This window comes from Vairimorpha necatrix, chromosome 3 (assembly GCF_036630325.1).
Source record: "Vairimorpha necatrix chromosome 3, complete sequence".
NCBI lineage: Eukaryota > Fungi > Microsporidia > Nosematidae > Vairimorpha > Vairimorpha necatrix.
Window position 1 is genome coordinate 144,458 of NC_088818.1, and position 15,198 is coordinate 159,655.

Below are 15,198 nucleotides of genomic sequence, written 5' to 3' on the forward strand. Positions count from 1 at the left end.
CGCATAAACAAGCATAAATTTAATAACTAAAAGATGTTATGTCGCATCAAATTATTATCTTTAATTAACCACGGACTTTTTATATTCATATTTGACATAGACTTCTAAAATCATATGTTTTATAATAATAAATTGTACATATGATGTTTAATTGGACATAGACTTATTAAGGCAATTTTAAATCAACACAATTTAAAATTAAAAACATATTGTTTATGATACAGAATATTACAATACATGTTTTACAAATATTTTATTTAGATTTTTCTTACCCCATGGATCTCTTCGACGAAATAAATAAAAACAGACTAAGATACAATTTCCCTTCTAAAGAATACAAATCAATAATGCTTAAAAATAAATCCTCTCTTCTTTACCATTTAGAACTTAACACTTGTAAGTTTTATCTCCTCAACTCCAAGAAATATCTAAAAAAGAATCTAAAATTATCCACTGACTCTTTATATTCAGAATACATCCACACAATCTCGTGCTGCGACATCAACAAGCTTCTAATTTTAAGATCAAAACTGGAACACTACGACTCATTTATAAAAGAAATCGACAATCTTCTTACAAACCAGAACTTTGATATTAATAAAATTAAATCAATTTACAAATGGAATGATATAGAAATAACATTTAGTACTAAAAAGAAACAAGCAGATTATATTAATAAATGTTATAAAGTTGAAGATAAGAAATATAATAACCAGATAGTTATGTTTATTACAAAACTTGAGAATAAAATACGGAGTGTTAAGAAATTATTAAAGAAAGATAATAGTAGAGTAAAGTGTATAAGAAAGAAGTTTGAGAATGTTAAGAAAGTGACAGAAATGTTTTTAAATTTCTTGAATGAGAATTATGTAGAGTCAGAATATTTAAATAATTTGAGAAATGAAGTGGAAAATATTTTGAAAATTGATGACGTGTCTTCTTTCAGTGTAAATTTGTTTGTTTTTGATGACGTGTCCTCCGAAATTGTAAGTATGAGGGATATTAAGAGTAAGAAAGAAGTTAAAGAAGATCTTATTTTGTATCTTAAAGGGTTATTTGAGATTAATAATGATCAATTAGAGAATGTTCCATTTATTCCCGATTTTTATGATATTGCCTATGATTATATTAAGTATCCTGAGACTAATATAAATGAGTTACTTAAGAACATTACAATTAATTAAAAAATATTTCGTGTTTAAGTTTTTTGTCTTATTGTAACACCCTCCCCCTCTTGTTTTAAATGTTTGTTTACACTGTTGAGTCTGATTTAGATTTCCCTTTAATAATCCACAAGCCCAATTTCATTCTCATTAATACAAATACTAAAATGTCTTATATCCACATAAAACTTTCTTTTTTAAATCTTGAAGAGTGTCTTCCTTTACTTTTTGCTTTTTTAGAAACACCTCTTTTAAAAGACACAAGTCTTTTTATAAAGGACAAAAAAGTGACAGGCAGAGATTTAGACACTAAACCAGAAAGAATAAGGAGGAAGATACAAGAGAGAATATATCAACTTGGAAGTGAAGACAGACAGATAGAGAATGTATTTAATAAAATATCTCCTTAATTATATCTTATTGGTCCTTTTCTTCTCCTTTTTTAATATAAATTTCGTGGATTTTTGGCCTCTATGTTTTACACTGCGCTTTTCTTGAATGTCTTGATTTACTACAATTTATACAAAGATTTAATGACTCATCTATTTAGTGGAATATATACGAAGGACTAAAACAACAATAAAATAATTAATAATCTAAATATTTAAGAGATGTTAAAATTTAAAATTTTTTAATATTTAAAATGTTTTAATATTTTTTTTATCTTCATCAAACACATATAAAAAATTGGCTAAAGTAACCTTTAGCACACAATTTTTAATCTGAAATTTTAAATCTGAAATTTTAAAAGTAAATTTCAAAGTTCAAAGTTTAAATTTCAAAGTTTAAAAATATTCTTCATAAATAATAATGTATATAAAAAATAACATCTCGTTTACATTTATTCAAATTTATTATTTGCATCCCTAAAAATGAGACAGTTGAAATATCACGAGAATAAACTTCTCAAGAAAGTGAACTTCCTTGAGTGGAAAAACACTAATTCCTCAAGAGAACACTTCATTATCTCAAAATACAATCTCACAGACAGAGAAGAATACACAAAATACAACAGACTAGTAGGAAAAATAAGAAAACTTACAGAAATGCTCAGTAGACTAAAAGACAGTGACTACACTAAAAAGACAATAAGCTCTAAATTAGTAAACAGACTTTATGACTTGGGACTGATAAATACGAAGAAATTAAAAGACTGCACTAAAATTAAAGTCTCGGATTTCTGTGAGAGGCGACTTCCCATGTTAATGAAGAAAAATAAAATGATGCCGAATTTCACAGACGCGAGTAGATTTGTGGAACATGGGCACGTCAGACTTGGTCATAAAGTAGTGAGTGAGACGAGTATAATAATAAGTAGAGCCATGGAAGATTTTATAAACTGGGTGGATAGTAGTAAAATTAAGAAGAAGATAGATGAATATAATGAAGAAAGAGATGATTACTAAAAATATAATGGAAATATGGTATGAATTAATTATACAAACAAATTTACAATAAATTAATTAAAATAAAATATTTTCAGATTTTTTTTTAATCTAAAGATCTAAGCCACTCCTTAAAATTTACAACTTCGTCCTTGTTGTCACTGTTGTCTGTACTGACTCGACTAAAATGTAAAATCCTGTCATACGCATAATCATAATCGCACACTTGTGTAGAACTCGTCAACCTCCCTAAAGGAGAACTGGTCAGTTCTTCCTCTTCATTAATAAACTTAGTACTAGAAATAAACTGGTCAATCTTCTTGTAATTATTAAAATCCTTAGCAAACTCCCTGTGCTCATATTCCCGGACATGTAAGTCGTAGTCACTAAACTTCGTGTAGCAAACTTCACAGAATCCCGCCTTGGGGCCTTTCTTCTTCGTGCTGGGCTTGAACTTCTTATTTTCCTGGTATGGACAACCCAGTGGCTTACTAGACAAGGATAACTTGGGTGGGGTGGTGTATTCCTTATAGAATGGCTGATGAGATCCCTGTAGATCTTCTATGAGGATGTACTTCTTTTTAAATATTTTATAATTCTTCATTCTGCGTCCCCAACAAAAAAAAAGAAAATATTTATAAAGGCGGGAAAAAACAAAAACAAAATCATCACGTAATATAAAAAGTAAACTAAATACAAGTTAACAATTATACTACATGAACTAAGCTACAATGAAATTTAAGATGCCATAAATTAAACTTACGACCCTTAGTGGTACCATAAAAGCCAAATATACCTACCTTAAGAAATCTCATCAATATTATTCTGTAAATGACATTATAGTAAAATAAGTACATGGTACCTTATTGTAAATTATATCAATCAAATGTTATTTCTAGATTACATTTGATTCTTAAATATCTAAGATTAAGTTATTTCTTAAATTTATCACCCCTAAAGTAATGTCTAGTAATACATTCACAGAAGAAGGAAGATTATTACAAACAGAATACGCCATCAAAAATGTATCAAAAGGAGGCACAATCATAGGACTAGTATGTAAAGACGGAGTAATCTTACTAGGTATAAACAAAACAGAACTACTAGACGAAAGGGAGAAAATATACAAAATAAACCCTAAAGTCTACGTATCTGTGAGTGGATTATTTGGGGACGCCATGCTCCTCAAAAAATATGGTCAAGTAAAAGCTCAAGATTTCTTATACGAATTTGACTACGACTGCGACATAGACAGAATTTGTAATTTTATATCCGAGAAAAAACAACTCTTTACCCAATACAATAGTACAAGACCATTTGGATTCAGTTTTATATACGCAGGTATGAAAAACAACAAATTCAAACTCTGCTCTACTGATCCAAGTGGAACAATCAACGAATGGAAAGGTGTTTGCTTTGGGGAAAATGAAGATGCAATAAATAATGGGCTGAGGAACGATTTCCCTGATGAAGAAATGGACATGGAACGAGGTCTTTTTGAGATATTTAAAATTCTGAGTAAAGTCACGGAGTGCAGTGCAAAAGATCATAAAAAATACGAGATATTGTATTTTAAAAATGAAGAATCGAGGTTTCTGGAATTTGAAGAGATAGAAAATATCTTGTTGAGGATCGAGGAAGAGAAAAATAAAAAATAAATGAATTGTTACTGTCAATTAACTTAATTATAATTAAACTAATTATTTTTGGAAAAATTAAATTGGCCCTATGTTGAAACATAGAAATCAAACTAAAAAACAAAAATCTAAACAACTCACATCTCAAGATGACAATGAATCAAGTAAATGTACGATGAAGTCAAAATTAGATATTTTGACTAGTAAGTTGGAACTTACTAATTTCATAAAAAGGACAATATTCACGATCTTGATGATAGGCCTGTTTCTATTTATAAATTCCTGCAATGTGACCTATCTCATGATATTCGTCATAATTCTGACGATCTTCGTACTCAGAGAAATAATCTCCATAACAAAAACACCCCAAGGATACCCTCTGCCTATTTATTTAATAGTAGGATTTACTACTAATATTTATATATATTATTTATCTGACTCATTATCATATCTTTATCCTTCACTAAGTAATTGTCTAATAATACACAGCAAAACATATTTTTACAATTGCGTCATATTTATGATAATCTTCGTGTGTTCTTTGAAAAAAGGCTTACTAAAAAGACAATTTGCCCTGTTCAGTTTGATACACCTGGCAAGCTACTTAGTAGCGAACAGTTGTAGAGCGGCACTCGTAAATCTTCATATTGGTAAATTCTGGTTATTCTTTCCTTCTACACTGGTGATCTGTAATGACATCTTCGCTTACATAATAGGCAAGTCTTTAGGGCACACGCCTTTATTTAAGCTTAGTCCCAAGAAAACAGTAGAAGGATTTATAGGCGGATTCGTCTTTACATTTCTCTATGGATTTATCTTCTGCTTTATCCAGTCAAAATACACTCTGTTTGTCGATTTGTACAGTAAAGAATTACAAGACATCTGGAAATTTGTATTCTACGGGGTTACTGTGCAAATAAAATACATGTACATTCACTGTCTCTGCTTCGTACTAGTGGCTTCTTTTGTAGCACCATTTTCCGGCTTCTTCGCGAGTGCATTGAAAAGAGCGTACAATAAAAAAGATTTCGGGAATTCTATTCCCGGGCACGGAGGATTAACAGACAGATTTGATTGTCAGTGCATTATGGTACTCTTTACGACGGTGTATCTCAAATCATTCTTGAGAACAAAAGAACAAACACTGGAAGGTTGTTATTTCCACATAACAAGATCATTCAGTGGAGATGAGATCAGCCTATTGATATCCATGCTGGAAAAATTCCAACTAGGACAGGTAGAAAATTAAATAAAATTATGCGGATTTAATTCTATTTAAGCTTTTTTGCATAAACAAAGTCAAAAACAAACAAATTCCTTTAAAAATAATTTTAGATTTTTTGTTAAAATTTTTCACTTAAAAATATATTGGTATTAGCAAATAAAGTTGTAATTAAAACCGAAAAAAATACTCTAATACATAATTATTTGTACCCATAAAATGGAAACTATTCCTTGCGAGACACTAGAAATAAACGAAGAAGATTTCTATGTTCGAGAATATGAACAATATTTAAATAAGCATGTAGTCGTCATGTTGAAAGATAACAAATTTTATTATGGTTTATTTAAGAGCTTTGATCAGTATCTTTCTGTCACTTTGAATTACGCAGTAGAAAGAATTTTTCACGAAGAAATGTATGCTGAGAAATTTCATGGTCTTATGGCGATCAGAGGGGACACAATATCTTTGATAGGATTGTCAAAACACGACTTTAAAGATTATCAAAAATTAGAATATTCTGAACTAGTAGAAATAATTAAGAAGGCCAATGAATTGTAAAAATAATAAAATTTATAAAAATAATATAATTTATTTTTATTTCTTTGTTACTCCCATAAATATTTTTATCTCTCGACATTTTATTCCATTATTTTTATAAATCATCTTATAATTCATTTTATCTGTTCTCATAGTTCCATTTCCCAATATCGGCACTTTTGTGTACGGACTTTCTATCTGACCTTTAATTGTGTCTTCTTTATCTTTCTCCCAAAAAATTATAGAATCTTGAGATCCATTTATTGGAAACGTAAATGTGCCCTTATTAGAAAGTCCAATATGACAATCTATAAGGCTTTCTTTATGATATTCATCTGGTAAATTTACCACTTTAATATCTATAGTCTTATTATTCTGGAACTTTGGTACAAGTTTTAATAATAAAATGTCTTCTTCTAATATAGGTATAATCATTTTAACTAATTTTGAAGTTATAAGTTTTTGAATTTTTAGAATATTTTTTTTTAGCGTGGTGCTGTATAACGTGAAAATAAAGTCGTCAGTGACATTAGTTTTGAATTCTAAATATACGCCTCCAATACCACCATAAAAATCCTTTCTTAATTCTTTTTTTAATTCTAATCTTTCGTAACTTGATCTACTGGTCAAATTTATTATAGATTGATGCATTATTCGAGTGTAAATTGATTCATATAACTGATTTCCAGGTGTGTAACTTATTCCTTCGTCGATGTAAATATTTAAAATAGTCTTTGACGGCGTCTTAAAAGATGGCGACCTCGTGGCATCTGCATCTAAAAACATTATTTTGCTATTTTTATTATAATTCAAGTCTTCCTCCGACACATTCCCTTTTAAATTGGGATATGTGATCAATACAGGATTATTATAACCTCTTTTTTCAATACCATAATCATTGGTAAACACCGAACTTTTTATTTCATTTATCTTAATTTGGTCTTCGTTATTCTCTACAACTTCATAAATAATCTTCTTATTATCAATAACATCATATACTGTATTTTTACTATTAAACGTGTGCAAAATAAAATCATCATTGTGATCATCTCTACTTTCTATGGCTATCTTTTTGTATCTGTCATTTTCATTTATAACACGAAAAATTTTTATCTGGTCTGAAAAAAATTTTACTCTGATTTCATCTTGTAAAATTAAATCAAAAATAATATTTGGAGCACAACTGAATTTATAAGAAATATTTGGCTTACTGCAAATTGGTGCGTCTAAAATTTTCTCAAATTTATTAATAAAATCGTCTGTTTTCTCAATCTCCAAAATATTTTTAACATCGTCCACATATTCTAATGAACTTTCTTCTTTTTTTGATTTCCAAAAATACATCGCTTTCTTAGAATATTGGAATATCTTGTTGATTGATATCTTTTTACTTACTTTCTTCTCCAATTTCTTCTTTAATTTACATATACGAGATTTAGTCATTTTCAATGTCGAATTAGTAATATAACTATAAATAAACAAACTTTTATCACGTATACAAAATACAATAAAATCGGGATTTTGTTCATCATTTCTTTGGAATATTATCATGTCGTTTTGAACTATTCTAATAAATTCAAAATTTTTTTCTAAAAAAATTAATTCTACTAAAGAAGACGTACCATTGAAATTATGGATAGTGTTAAGTGATCTGAACGAAGAAATTACATTTTTAAATATTGAAAGATCATAAAATTGATTCATTATTTTCGATTCTTTGATTGTTAAATTTTCATAAATAAAATTTTTATCTTTTGTAAAATGCGAGGAATTTAGTGCTGATTCAGGTATTGAAAATTTTGCACAATGAATCTTTTCATTATCATTTAGCAAATTATTATTACATTTTAGTGTTATGTCATTTACAACTTCTATTATTTTATAATCCAATGCCAGTAAAATACTTATCGAATCGCTTATTTTGTAAATATGTTGATGATTTTCCACTGTTACCTTTTCTATTTTGTGTTCAAATTGACTTATATTTGGAACTATTAATGGAAGATAAATTGAATTAAATGAAGGATACACTAAAGTTTTCAAGATTGAAAATCTTACAGTGCGATGTAAAAATCTGCTTATGGCGCCTTTAAAATATTCTTCACTTTCGCCTTTACTGACTCCACCATCTATTTTCATTTTAATTATTGGGTTAGTTAGGAAAGTATATTCTAATCTTGTACTATGATTTATAGAAGGAAATCTCAGTAATATATCGCCTTCTATTTCATTTATAAAAACATTTGTATGAAGAATAAGATTTTTCGGGAATGTTATTTTAAGATCTATTTTTATAGATCCTTTAAACAAAACTGACATGACAGTATGCACATTTTCGAATATTTCTTCGTATACTTTAGCACAGTTTACTGAATTATCTTTGTTGAGATAAAAAGAGTAAAATTTTTTAGTCATGTCTGAAATATTTTTTTCCGCATTTTTGAAAATATTTTCCACATCTTCTCTGTCTACTATTCTAATGTTTTGAATTATTGGTCCTTTGTTTCCTATGTCTATGTTCAATACTTCTATAAATCGTATTATACCTGTTCCAGGTATATCATCTAAAGTTTTTTTAATCATTTTTTTGAATCTGTAAGCTTGTGCACTTGAATTTGACAATTCAACCCAAAACTTTAATAATAAAACATTTAACCAATATAAATCTCTACACTGATGTAGACTTGCTAAGATCAGATCTGCTTGCTCCTTATCTAAATTATTCTTTGACGCAGTTTTTAATATAAATTCTTTATTGTTTCTTTTATAAAAGTTTCTACTGGGATAGAATGCTATAATGAAAAAGACCAGTATTATTCCTAATATAATACCTATAAATAGCTGAATCATGTTTTTTTGTTTATATTCTTGTACATATTTTTTAAATTTAAAATCTGAAACAATCATAATAATTGTTAGAGCTTTTAAAAAACACTTACTTCTTTATATAAGAAGATAATGAGGTCTTAAATTGATCATGTATACAGCGACTTATGCAATTTTTTTTGTATTTATTTTTTTATGTACCAAAAAAATTTTACAAAATTTATAAAATAACTTTTGTGGTATTACAACCACATGTAAAATTCCATTTTCCCAAAATGGAATTTCTTAAATATTTTTTTTAAAAAATATTATTTTTCGACCCCAACAAAAAGAAAGAAGTAGATGCAGAAAAACAACAATAAACATTTTTTAAATAATAAACAAACAAGGCCCAAGGAGCCGTTTACAAGTAGTTTGCTAGAGGCCTACTTTCAACGAGGGTTCATCCCTCGTGACCACCTCAAGTTGAATTCAACGAGGAAAACTCATATCAAAGATGAAAAGAAAGAAAAAGAACATACAGAATTTGAAAAAAATATACAAGGAACTGCAGTTAAGAGCAAAGTAAAAATTTATAACATTTATGATATTCAACAAGATTTAACCATAAATCAACTCCAAAAATTTGAGATGTTAGCTAAAGCAAATGATTGGAATGACGAACAAATGGCTTTGATTTACATGGATTGTATACACGATCCAAGAAAAGATTATTTACCATCAGATTCTTATATTGCATTAAGAAAGTCACTGTTGAATTTTATTTATCCACCGGAACAAAAAAGACATGCGATACGTGAATTAGATAATACAAGCCAAATAAGTTATTTTAGTATCAAAGAATATAAAGAAACAATCGAGGAAAGACTTAACAGTTATTCATATTATAATGATCTAAAAAAAAGAGAAGCTCTGCATAAAATGGAAGAAGTATTTTTAAAGGGACTAGGAGATTTCACACATTTAGAATTAACAAGACAAAATATGATAAGTAAGGAAATTTATGAAATTTATAATTACCTTGTTCTAATAGAAAATGAAATTTTAACTAAAGTCGAGAAACCCAATACCCATTATGAAAAAGAAAATTTTGATTATAACAGAAATACTCAATTTAATAACCCGAAATGGTGCTCACTTCATAAGAGTAACTATACTCATGATACCAGGCGTTGTTACGCCTTACAGAATAAAAAAAGATTGCCTGAATTTGCAGATCACAAGGATAAAAATATGATTATTAAACAACGTAGCCAATGTCCCGAAGACATTACTGTAATAGGAAAAATAGGTAATAAGGATGTGAAAATGCTATTAGATAGCGGATCAAGGAGAAATTATATTACTAAAAGCGCAGTTAATGAATTTAATTTAAAGAAAGAAGAATGTGCTAGAATTAAAACCATTTTTGGAAATAATGAAACAGCAGAATCCAATGAAATGGTCAATACTGTTGTTACGATAAAAGAAAAACCTTTTGAAGTAAAATTTTGCGTTTTAGAAAAATTACCCGTTAATTTTGTTCTAGGGAACGAATTTCTTGACATGCATTGTGCAAAGTTAGATTACGCCGAAGGAACGGTAGAATTAGATGGACTACGAATTGACATGGTACATAAAGAGGGAAATGCTGAGGAATTGCTAGATAAAGAAATAGTTAATAAATTATGTCAGGTTAGCGAAAGCGAAGAATTTAATAAACTATTAGACTTCTATATTAAAGAAAACAAAAAATTTACCTCTATGAAAACAAACCTAGCTTCGTTTAATGTAATACAACCAGTTTTAAAAACAAAGAAGATTACCTATACAGTTCCATTTAAATATATTGAAAAGGCGAAAATGGAAATTAAAAGACTTTTAGATGCAGATATAATTGAAAAGAGTTCTTCTGATATAATAAGCCCTGCATTTTTTATAGAAAAGAAAAATAAAGATTTACGTTTAGTAGTAGATTATAGGGAAGTAAATAAAGCTTTACAAGATGACCCATGGATATTGCCCAAAATTGAGGATTGTCTAACAATAATGGGATCTAACAAATTTTTTACGCAGATTGATTTAAGTAACGGATTTAACCAGATAAAAATAGATGAACAAAGCAAGAAATATACATCGTTTTTTTTATTAGGACAACAGTGGCAATACAAGAGAATTCCCTTTGGAATTAAGCCCGGTCCAAAATTATTTCAAAGAAATATTTCAAACATTTTAGGAGATTTCGATAATGTATTTGTTTTCATAGATGATATTGTGATTTATAATAAAACAAAAGAAAGTCATTTAATTTCCGTAGAAAAAATACTAGAAACTTTATATAGCAAAAATGTCCAAATAAATTTCGAAAAATCGAAGTTTTTTCAACCAGAAATTGAAGTTTTGGGTTACAAAATAAATCACGAAGGAATTTTTCCAAAAACTAATTATTTAAATAATAGAATATTCGAGAAAGAAATAAGAACGAAAAAGGATTTACAAAAACTGTTAGGAGTGATAAACTGGTACAGAAAGTTTATTCCAGATCTTTCGATAAGGATTAATAAATTAACAGATATGTTAAAAAACAAGAATGAAAATAAAATTAAAATAACGACCGAAATGAGAAAGGAAGTTGACAGAATTAAAGAGTGGATTTTAGGTAATCATATGTTATCATTTCCCGATTACAATAGTAAATTTACATTACACGTTGACGCGAGCGAAATAGGTTTAGGAAGTACACTAACACAAAAGGATAAAATCATTAGATATTATAGTAAAAAATTTTCTGGTCCAGAATTAAATTACAGTATTGTTGAGAAGGAATTTTTGGCAATTGTTTTATCTATGCTCAATTTTAAAAACATAATCCAAGGATCTTATGTAGAGATTTATACTGATAGTAAAAATTGTATCTATGAAAATAAAATAGAAACATCAAGAATTAATAGATGGAAATTGTTGTTAAATGAATTTAGTTTTTCACTAAATCATATAGATGGTAATAAAAATTGTATGGCAGATAATCTATCAAGAAATTTCATTGGAATCGGAAATAATGAAAACAATAATCACGAAGAAATTATTAAACTAAACCAAGAATGTTGTCTCAGAGACAAAAACGGTAACTTTATATTTGATAAAGAAAAGCGCTACATAGTTAAATTTAACCAAGTAAAAAAATTTATATCATTTATGCATGAATTTGGACTTCATAGAGGAATTTCTACCCTATATTACAATATAAAGCGCTATTACTATATAAAACGAATCTTTAAAGAAATAAGAAATACCATTAGCAAATGTAAAATTTGTGGAATTTATAAAAATAAGCATCCTAAAAAATATATCACTGGTAATATAGTAGCACAAAGAAAATTTGAAAAGGTAAGTACCGATATTTTCGGCCCTTTTAGTCTTGATAATTTTATTACTTCAGAAAGGAAAGAGGTAGGATATATCCTTACCATGACGGATATATATTCCCGATATACTAAACTTTATTTCTTATACACTATAAATTCAGACTCGGTGTTAAGATGTTTTGAAAATTGGATTACAACTTTTGGGAAACCAACATCTATAATTTCAGACAATGGACGCCAGTTTATAAGTAACACAACTAAAGATTATTTAATAAAGGAAAAAATACTACATACCTTGATACCCTCATACACACCAAGCTCTAATGGTGTATCGGAAGCAATAAATAAAACAATTTCATTCGCCCTGAGCTTCAACAAAGGTTTAAATATACGAGAAGTCGTTATGAAGGCAGAAAATGCGATTAATTTCAATTATAATAGAACGATAAAATCTTCTCCATTTTCAATCATTAATGGATTTAATATTTATGACCCATTACAGAGAGATTACAATCATATTAGTGTCTTAAAAGAAGAAAAAATCTATTTGGTAAAAGTTGGAGACATTTGTAGGGAAAGAATATATAATGCTAAAAAATTAGGACCACAATGGAGCAAGAGGAAGAAGGTATTATGTGTTGGCAATAAAGGGTACTGGATTAAACTGAAAGGAAATAGTGGATGGACGCATATTAAGAACATTAAACTCTAAGGGGGCAGAATGTGGTATTACAACCACATGTAAAATTCCATTTTCCCAAAATGGAATTTCTTAAATATTTTTTTTAAAAAATATTATTTTTCGACCCCAACAAAAAGAAAGAAGTAGATGCAGAAAAACAACAATAAACATTTTTTAAATAATAAACAAACAAGGCCCAAGGAGCCGTTTACAAGTAGTTTGCTAGAGGCCTACTTTCAACGAGGGTTCATCCCTCGTGACCACCTCAACTTTGTATTCTTAAACACAATACAATACAATAATTAATATGAAATGACTTCGAATATTCAATAAAAAACCTCATTATATTTAACACATAAATTTTTTTAATAATTATATGCAAATTTTTGCAACAACAAAACAAATTTTAAATTTTTTTTTCATAATTACTTTATTTTATTCCATCAAATAAAAGGTACAAGTTCCCTATTAAGATATTTGATACACTCATCACTCAATTCAATTTCACCCACAACTCTAAACAAACTTTTTGCCATCTCATAATCATTCCCTTGTTTTATTACCTCACAGGCTACTTTTAATACTTTCTCGATAACAAATTTAACTTCAATAAGTTTAAAATCCACAGAAAAAAACGATGTCGTTTTTAGAGTAAAAATATCCGGACTCTGTAAAAATTTATAAAATTTTAAAAGTATTTCCAATTTTTTCACGTTCGTTGATTGATCTGTCAATTTAATTTCGTCAAAAATTTTTATCGCGTATTGAATATCTACCTGTGTCAATATTCCTTCAATAAAAATATCAATGAGTATTTCTGTCAGGAGTGTCGTGTCATCTACCAATTTGTAGACTTTAATTATCTGTTTTCTGTCGTTAATATCTTTTAAAAGACGTACTACTTTATAATCAATTTTTTTTGATAATGTCAAGCCCAATATATCAAACATTTTGTATTTTACTATATTTTTAGCTACAATTTCTTCATAATCTTCTGTTATTTCTTCTATAGCAGAAATACAATACAATTTTTTCTGTGTATCTTTCATTTTTTCACAAATCATGAAAGTTAAGTCGACGAATAAATTTTTATCATTTGATTTTTTAGCTAATTCTTTCATCAAATGATAAGTCGAAAATGTTGACAAATCGTTATAAAAACAAAATTCCATAGCTTTATCGTATTGTTTAGTCATTACGTAGACTAACAACAAGCCTCGTTTGCTTTTATATTTATCAAATTGTTTTCTTATACAATTCGTATCTTTTGTGTTCATCAATTGAAACCAGAGGTAGTCTTCCACGCTACTTATAATTAAATGGTCTTGTATATTATTTTTACCTTCCATCAAATCATATAAAATTTTTTTAAATCTGTCTTCTTCAAGATTTATATTGCGAAATTTGCCCAGATAAATTTTTGAATGAAGCCAAGAAGAAAAGCTTTTCTTGAAATCATTTTCTATATTATTAAAATAATCAGTATATTGGTTCATTAAATTAAAAATACTATTTGGCATTCCGCATCTCAAATAGACATAAATTTCGGCGAATAAATATCTACCTTCAAATACTTCTAATTTGTATTCTTCACTATTGTATTTCATTTTTACGAATACAGAAACTTTATCTTCAAAAGAATTCAGAGGTGCTAAAATTTCCGAAGAATTTTCAAGTAAAAATCTGTCAATATATTTTATATACTCGATACCCAAGTAGACGATTTCTTGGTCAAAATCCAATGACGAATTTGTCGTAGAAAGAAACTTGTAAATATCGAATAACATAGGATTACCAAATAATTCTTCATTTGGCAATATTCCGAAATCTTTTTCGAAACTTCCTACGTCGAGATTATTTTTTCCTGACTTGTTTAGATTTTCATTTTGTTTTTTTATTTCTCTTAAATTTTTTTTCAATTGTTCTCTAAAATTTTTTTCAATTTCTTTTTCATATTCGCCTACTGTTTCTTGTAATTTATTGTAGACAAATCCGTTGATGATACTTTCAATATTGTAATCATTTCTTATTGGTTTTAAGATACCAGTGAAATTTGTCCTTACTGGGATTACAGAATATTTTTTATTTTTTAATTGTATTTTTTTTAGATTAGCGACAACTTGGTAATAATTAGTTACTTGTTGGGATTCCAATACAAAAGGAATTTTAAGTTTATCAGTCATGGGGGTAAATTTCAAAAATCAAAAATTTATTATTTTGTCAAAATGATCGTGATTGTCTTTTCAAAAGTTATAAAAAAATTGTCTATATGAACTCTTTAAAACTGAATACAAGTACGCTAAACTTGAAGTTTTGTAAAATCTTATTTTTACACTATAGCGCTGAAGCTAATTAAAAAACATAAGTTTAAAATGGAATTTCACACTCACATATAAACT

General features: G+C 27.9%; 9 protein-coding genes across 9 annotated transcripts; 6 read left to right on the forward strand and 3 right to left on the reverse strand.

The window, feature by feature from the left end:
* Positions 1 to 275: 275 nt before the first annotated feature.
* VNE69_03027 (uncharacterized protein) lies at positions 276 to 1,184 on the forward strand (the record flags this gene model as incomplete). Its single annotated transcript, XM_065472879.1, has 1 exon — positions 276 to 1,184. The coding sequence occupies one exon, from the start codon at positions 276 to 278 to the stop codon at positions 1,182 to 1,184; it is 909 nt and encodes a 302-aa protein (XP_065328951.1).
* Positions 1,185 to 1,243: 59 nt separating this feature from the next.
* Positions 1,244 to 1,573, forward strand: VNE69_03028 (uncharacterized protein; the record flags this gene model as incomplete). The annotated part of the gene is made up of 1 exon (XM_065472880.1): positions 1,244 to 1,573. The coding sequence occupies one exon, from the start codon at positions 1,244 to 1,246 to the stop codon at positions 1,571 to 1,573; it is 330 nt and encodes a 109-aa protein (XP_065328952.1).
* A 462-nt stretch (positions 1,574 to 2,035) lies between these two features.
* On the forward strand, positions 2,036 to 2,569 carry VNE69_03029 (U3 small nucleolar ribonucleoprotein IMP3; the record flags this gene model as incomplete). Its single annotated transcript, XM_065472881.1, has 1 exon — positions 2,036 to 2,569. The coding sequence occupies one exon, from the start codon at positions 2,036 to 2,038 to the stop codon at positions 2,567 to 2,569; it is 534 nt and encodes a 177-aa protein (XP_065328953.1).
* Positions 2,570 to 2,654: 85 nt separating this feature from the next.
* VNE69_03030 (protein DBF4-like protein) lies at positions 2,655 to 3,152 on the reverse strand (the record flags this gene model as incomplete). The annotated part of the gene is made up of 1 exon (XM_065472882.1): positions 2,655 to 3,152. The coding sequence occupies one exon, from the start codon at positions 3,150 to 3,152 to the stop codon at positions 2,655 to 2,657; it is 498 nt and encodes a 165-aa protein (XP_065328954.1).
* A 358-nt stretch (positions 3,153 to 3,510) lies between these two features.
* Positions 3,511 to 4,206, forward strand: VNE69_03031 (proteasome subunit PSA3 (PSA3); the record flags this gene model as incomplete). Its single annotated transcript, XM_065472883.1, has 1 exon — positions 3,511 to 4,206. The coding sequence occupies one exon, from the start codon at positions 3,511 to 3,513 to the stop codon at positions 4,204 to 4,206; it is 696 nt and encodes a 231-aa protein (XP_065328955.1).
* A 232-nt stretch (positions 4,207 to 4,438) lies between these two features.
* On the forward strand, positions 4,439 to 5,434 carry VNE69_03032 (phosphatidate cytidylyltransferase; the record flags this gene model as incomplete). The annotated part of the gene is made up of 1 exon (XM_065472884.1): positions 4,439 to 5,434. The coding sequence occupies one exon, from the start codon at positions 4,439 to 4,441 to the stop codon at positions 5,432 to 5,434; it is 996 nt and encodes a 331-aa protein (XP_065328956.1).
* Positions 5,435 to 5,626: 192 nt separating this feature from the next.
* VNE69_03033 (U6 snRNA-associated Sm-like protein LSM1) lies at positions 5,627 to 5,968 on the forward strand (the record flags this gene model as incomplete). Its single annotated transcript, XM_065472885.1, has 1 exon — positions 5,627 to 5,968. One exon carries the CDS (start codon positions 5,627 to 5,629, stop codon positions 5,966 to 5,968), a length of 342 nt encoding a protein of 113 aa, XP_065328957.1.
* Positions 5,969 to 6,004: 36 nt separating this feature from the next.
* On the reverse strand, positions 6,005 to 8,797 carry VNE69_03034 (SMP-LTD domain-containing protein; the record flags this gene model as incomplete). The annotated part of the gene is made up of 1 exon (XM_065472886.1): positions 6,005 to 8,797. One exon carries the CDS (start codon positions 8,795 to 8,797, stop codon positions 6,005 to 6,007), a length of 2,793 nt encoding a protein of 930 aa, XP_065328958.1.
* Positions 8,798 to 13,242: 4,445 nt separating this feature from the next.
* VNE69_03035 (nucleoporin NIC96 (NIC96)) lies at positions 13,243 to 14,982 on the reverse strand (the record flags this gene model as incomplete). The annotated part of the gene is made up of 1 exon (XM_065472887.1): positions 13,243 to 14,982. One exon carries the CDS (start codon positions 14,980 to 14,982, stop codon positions 13,243 to 13,245), a length of 1,740 nt encoding a protein of 579 aa, XP_065328959.1.
* Positions 14,983 to 15,198: the final 216 nt, after the last annotated feature.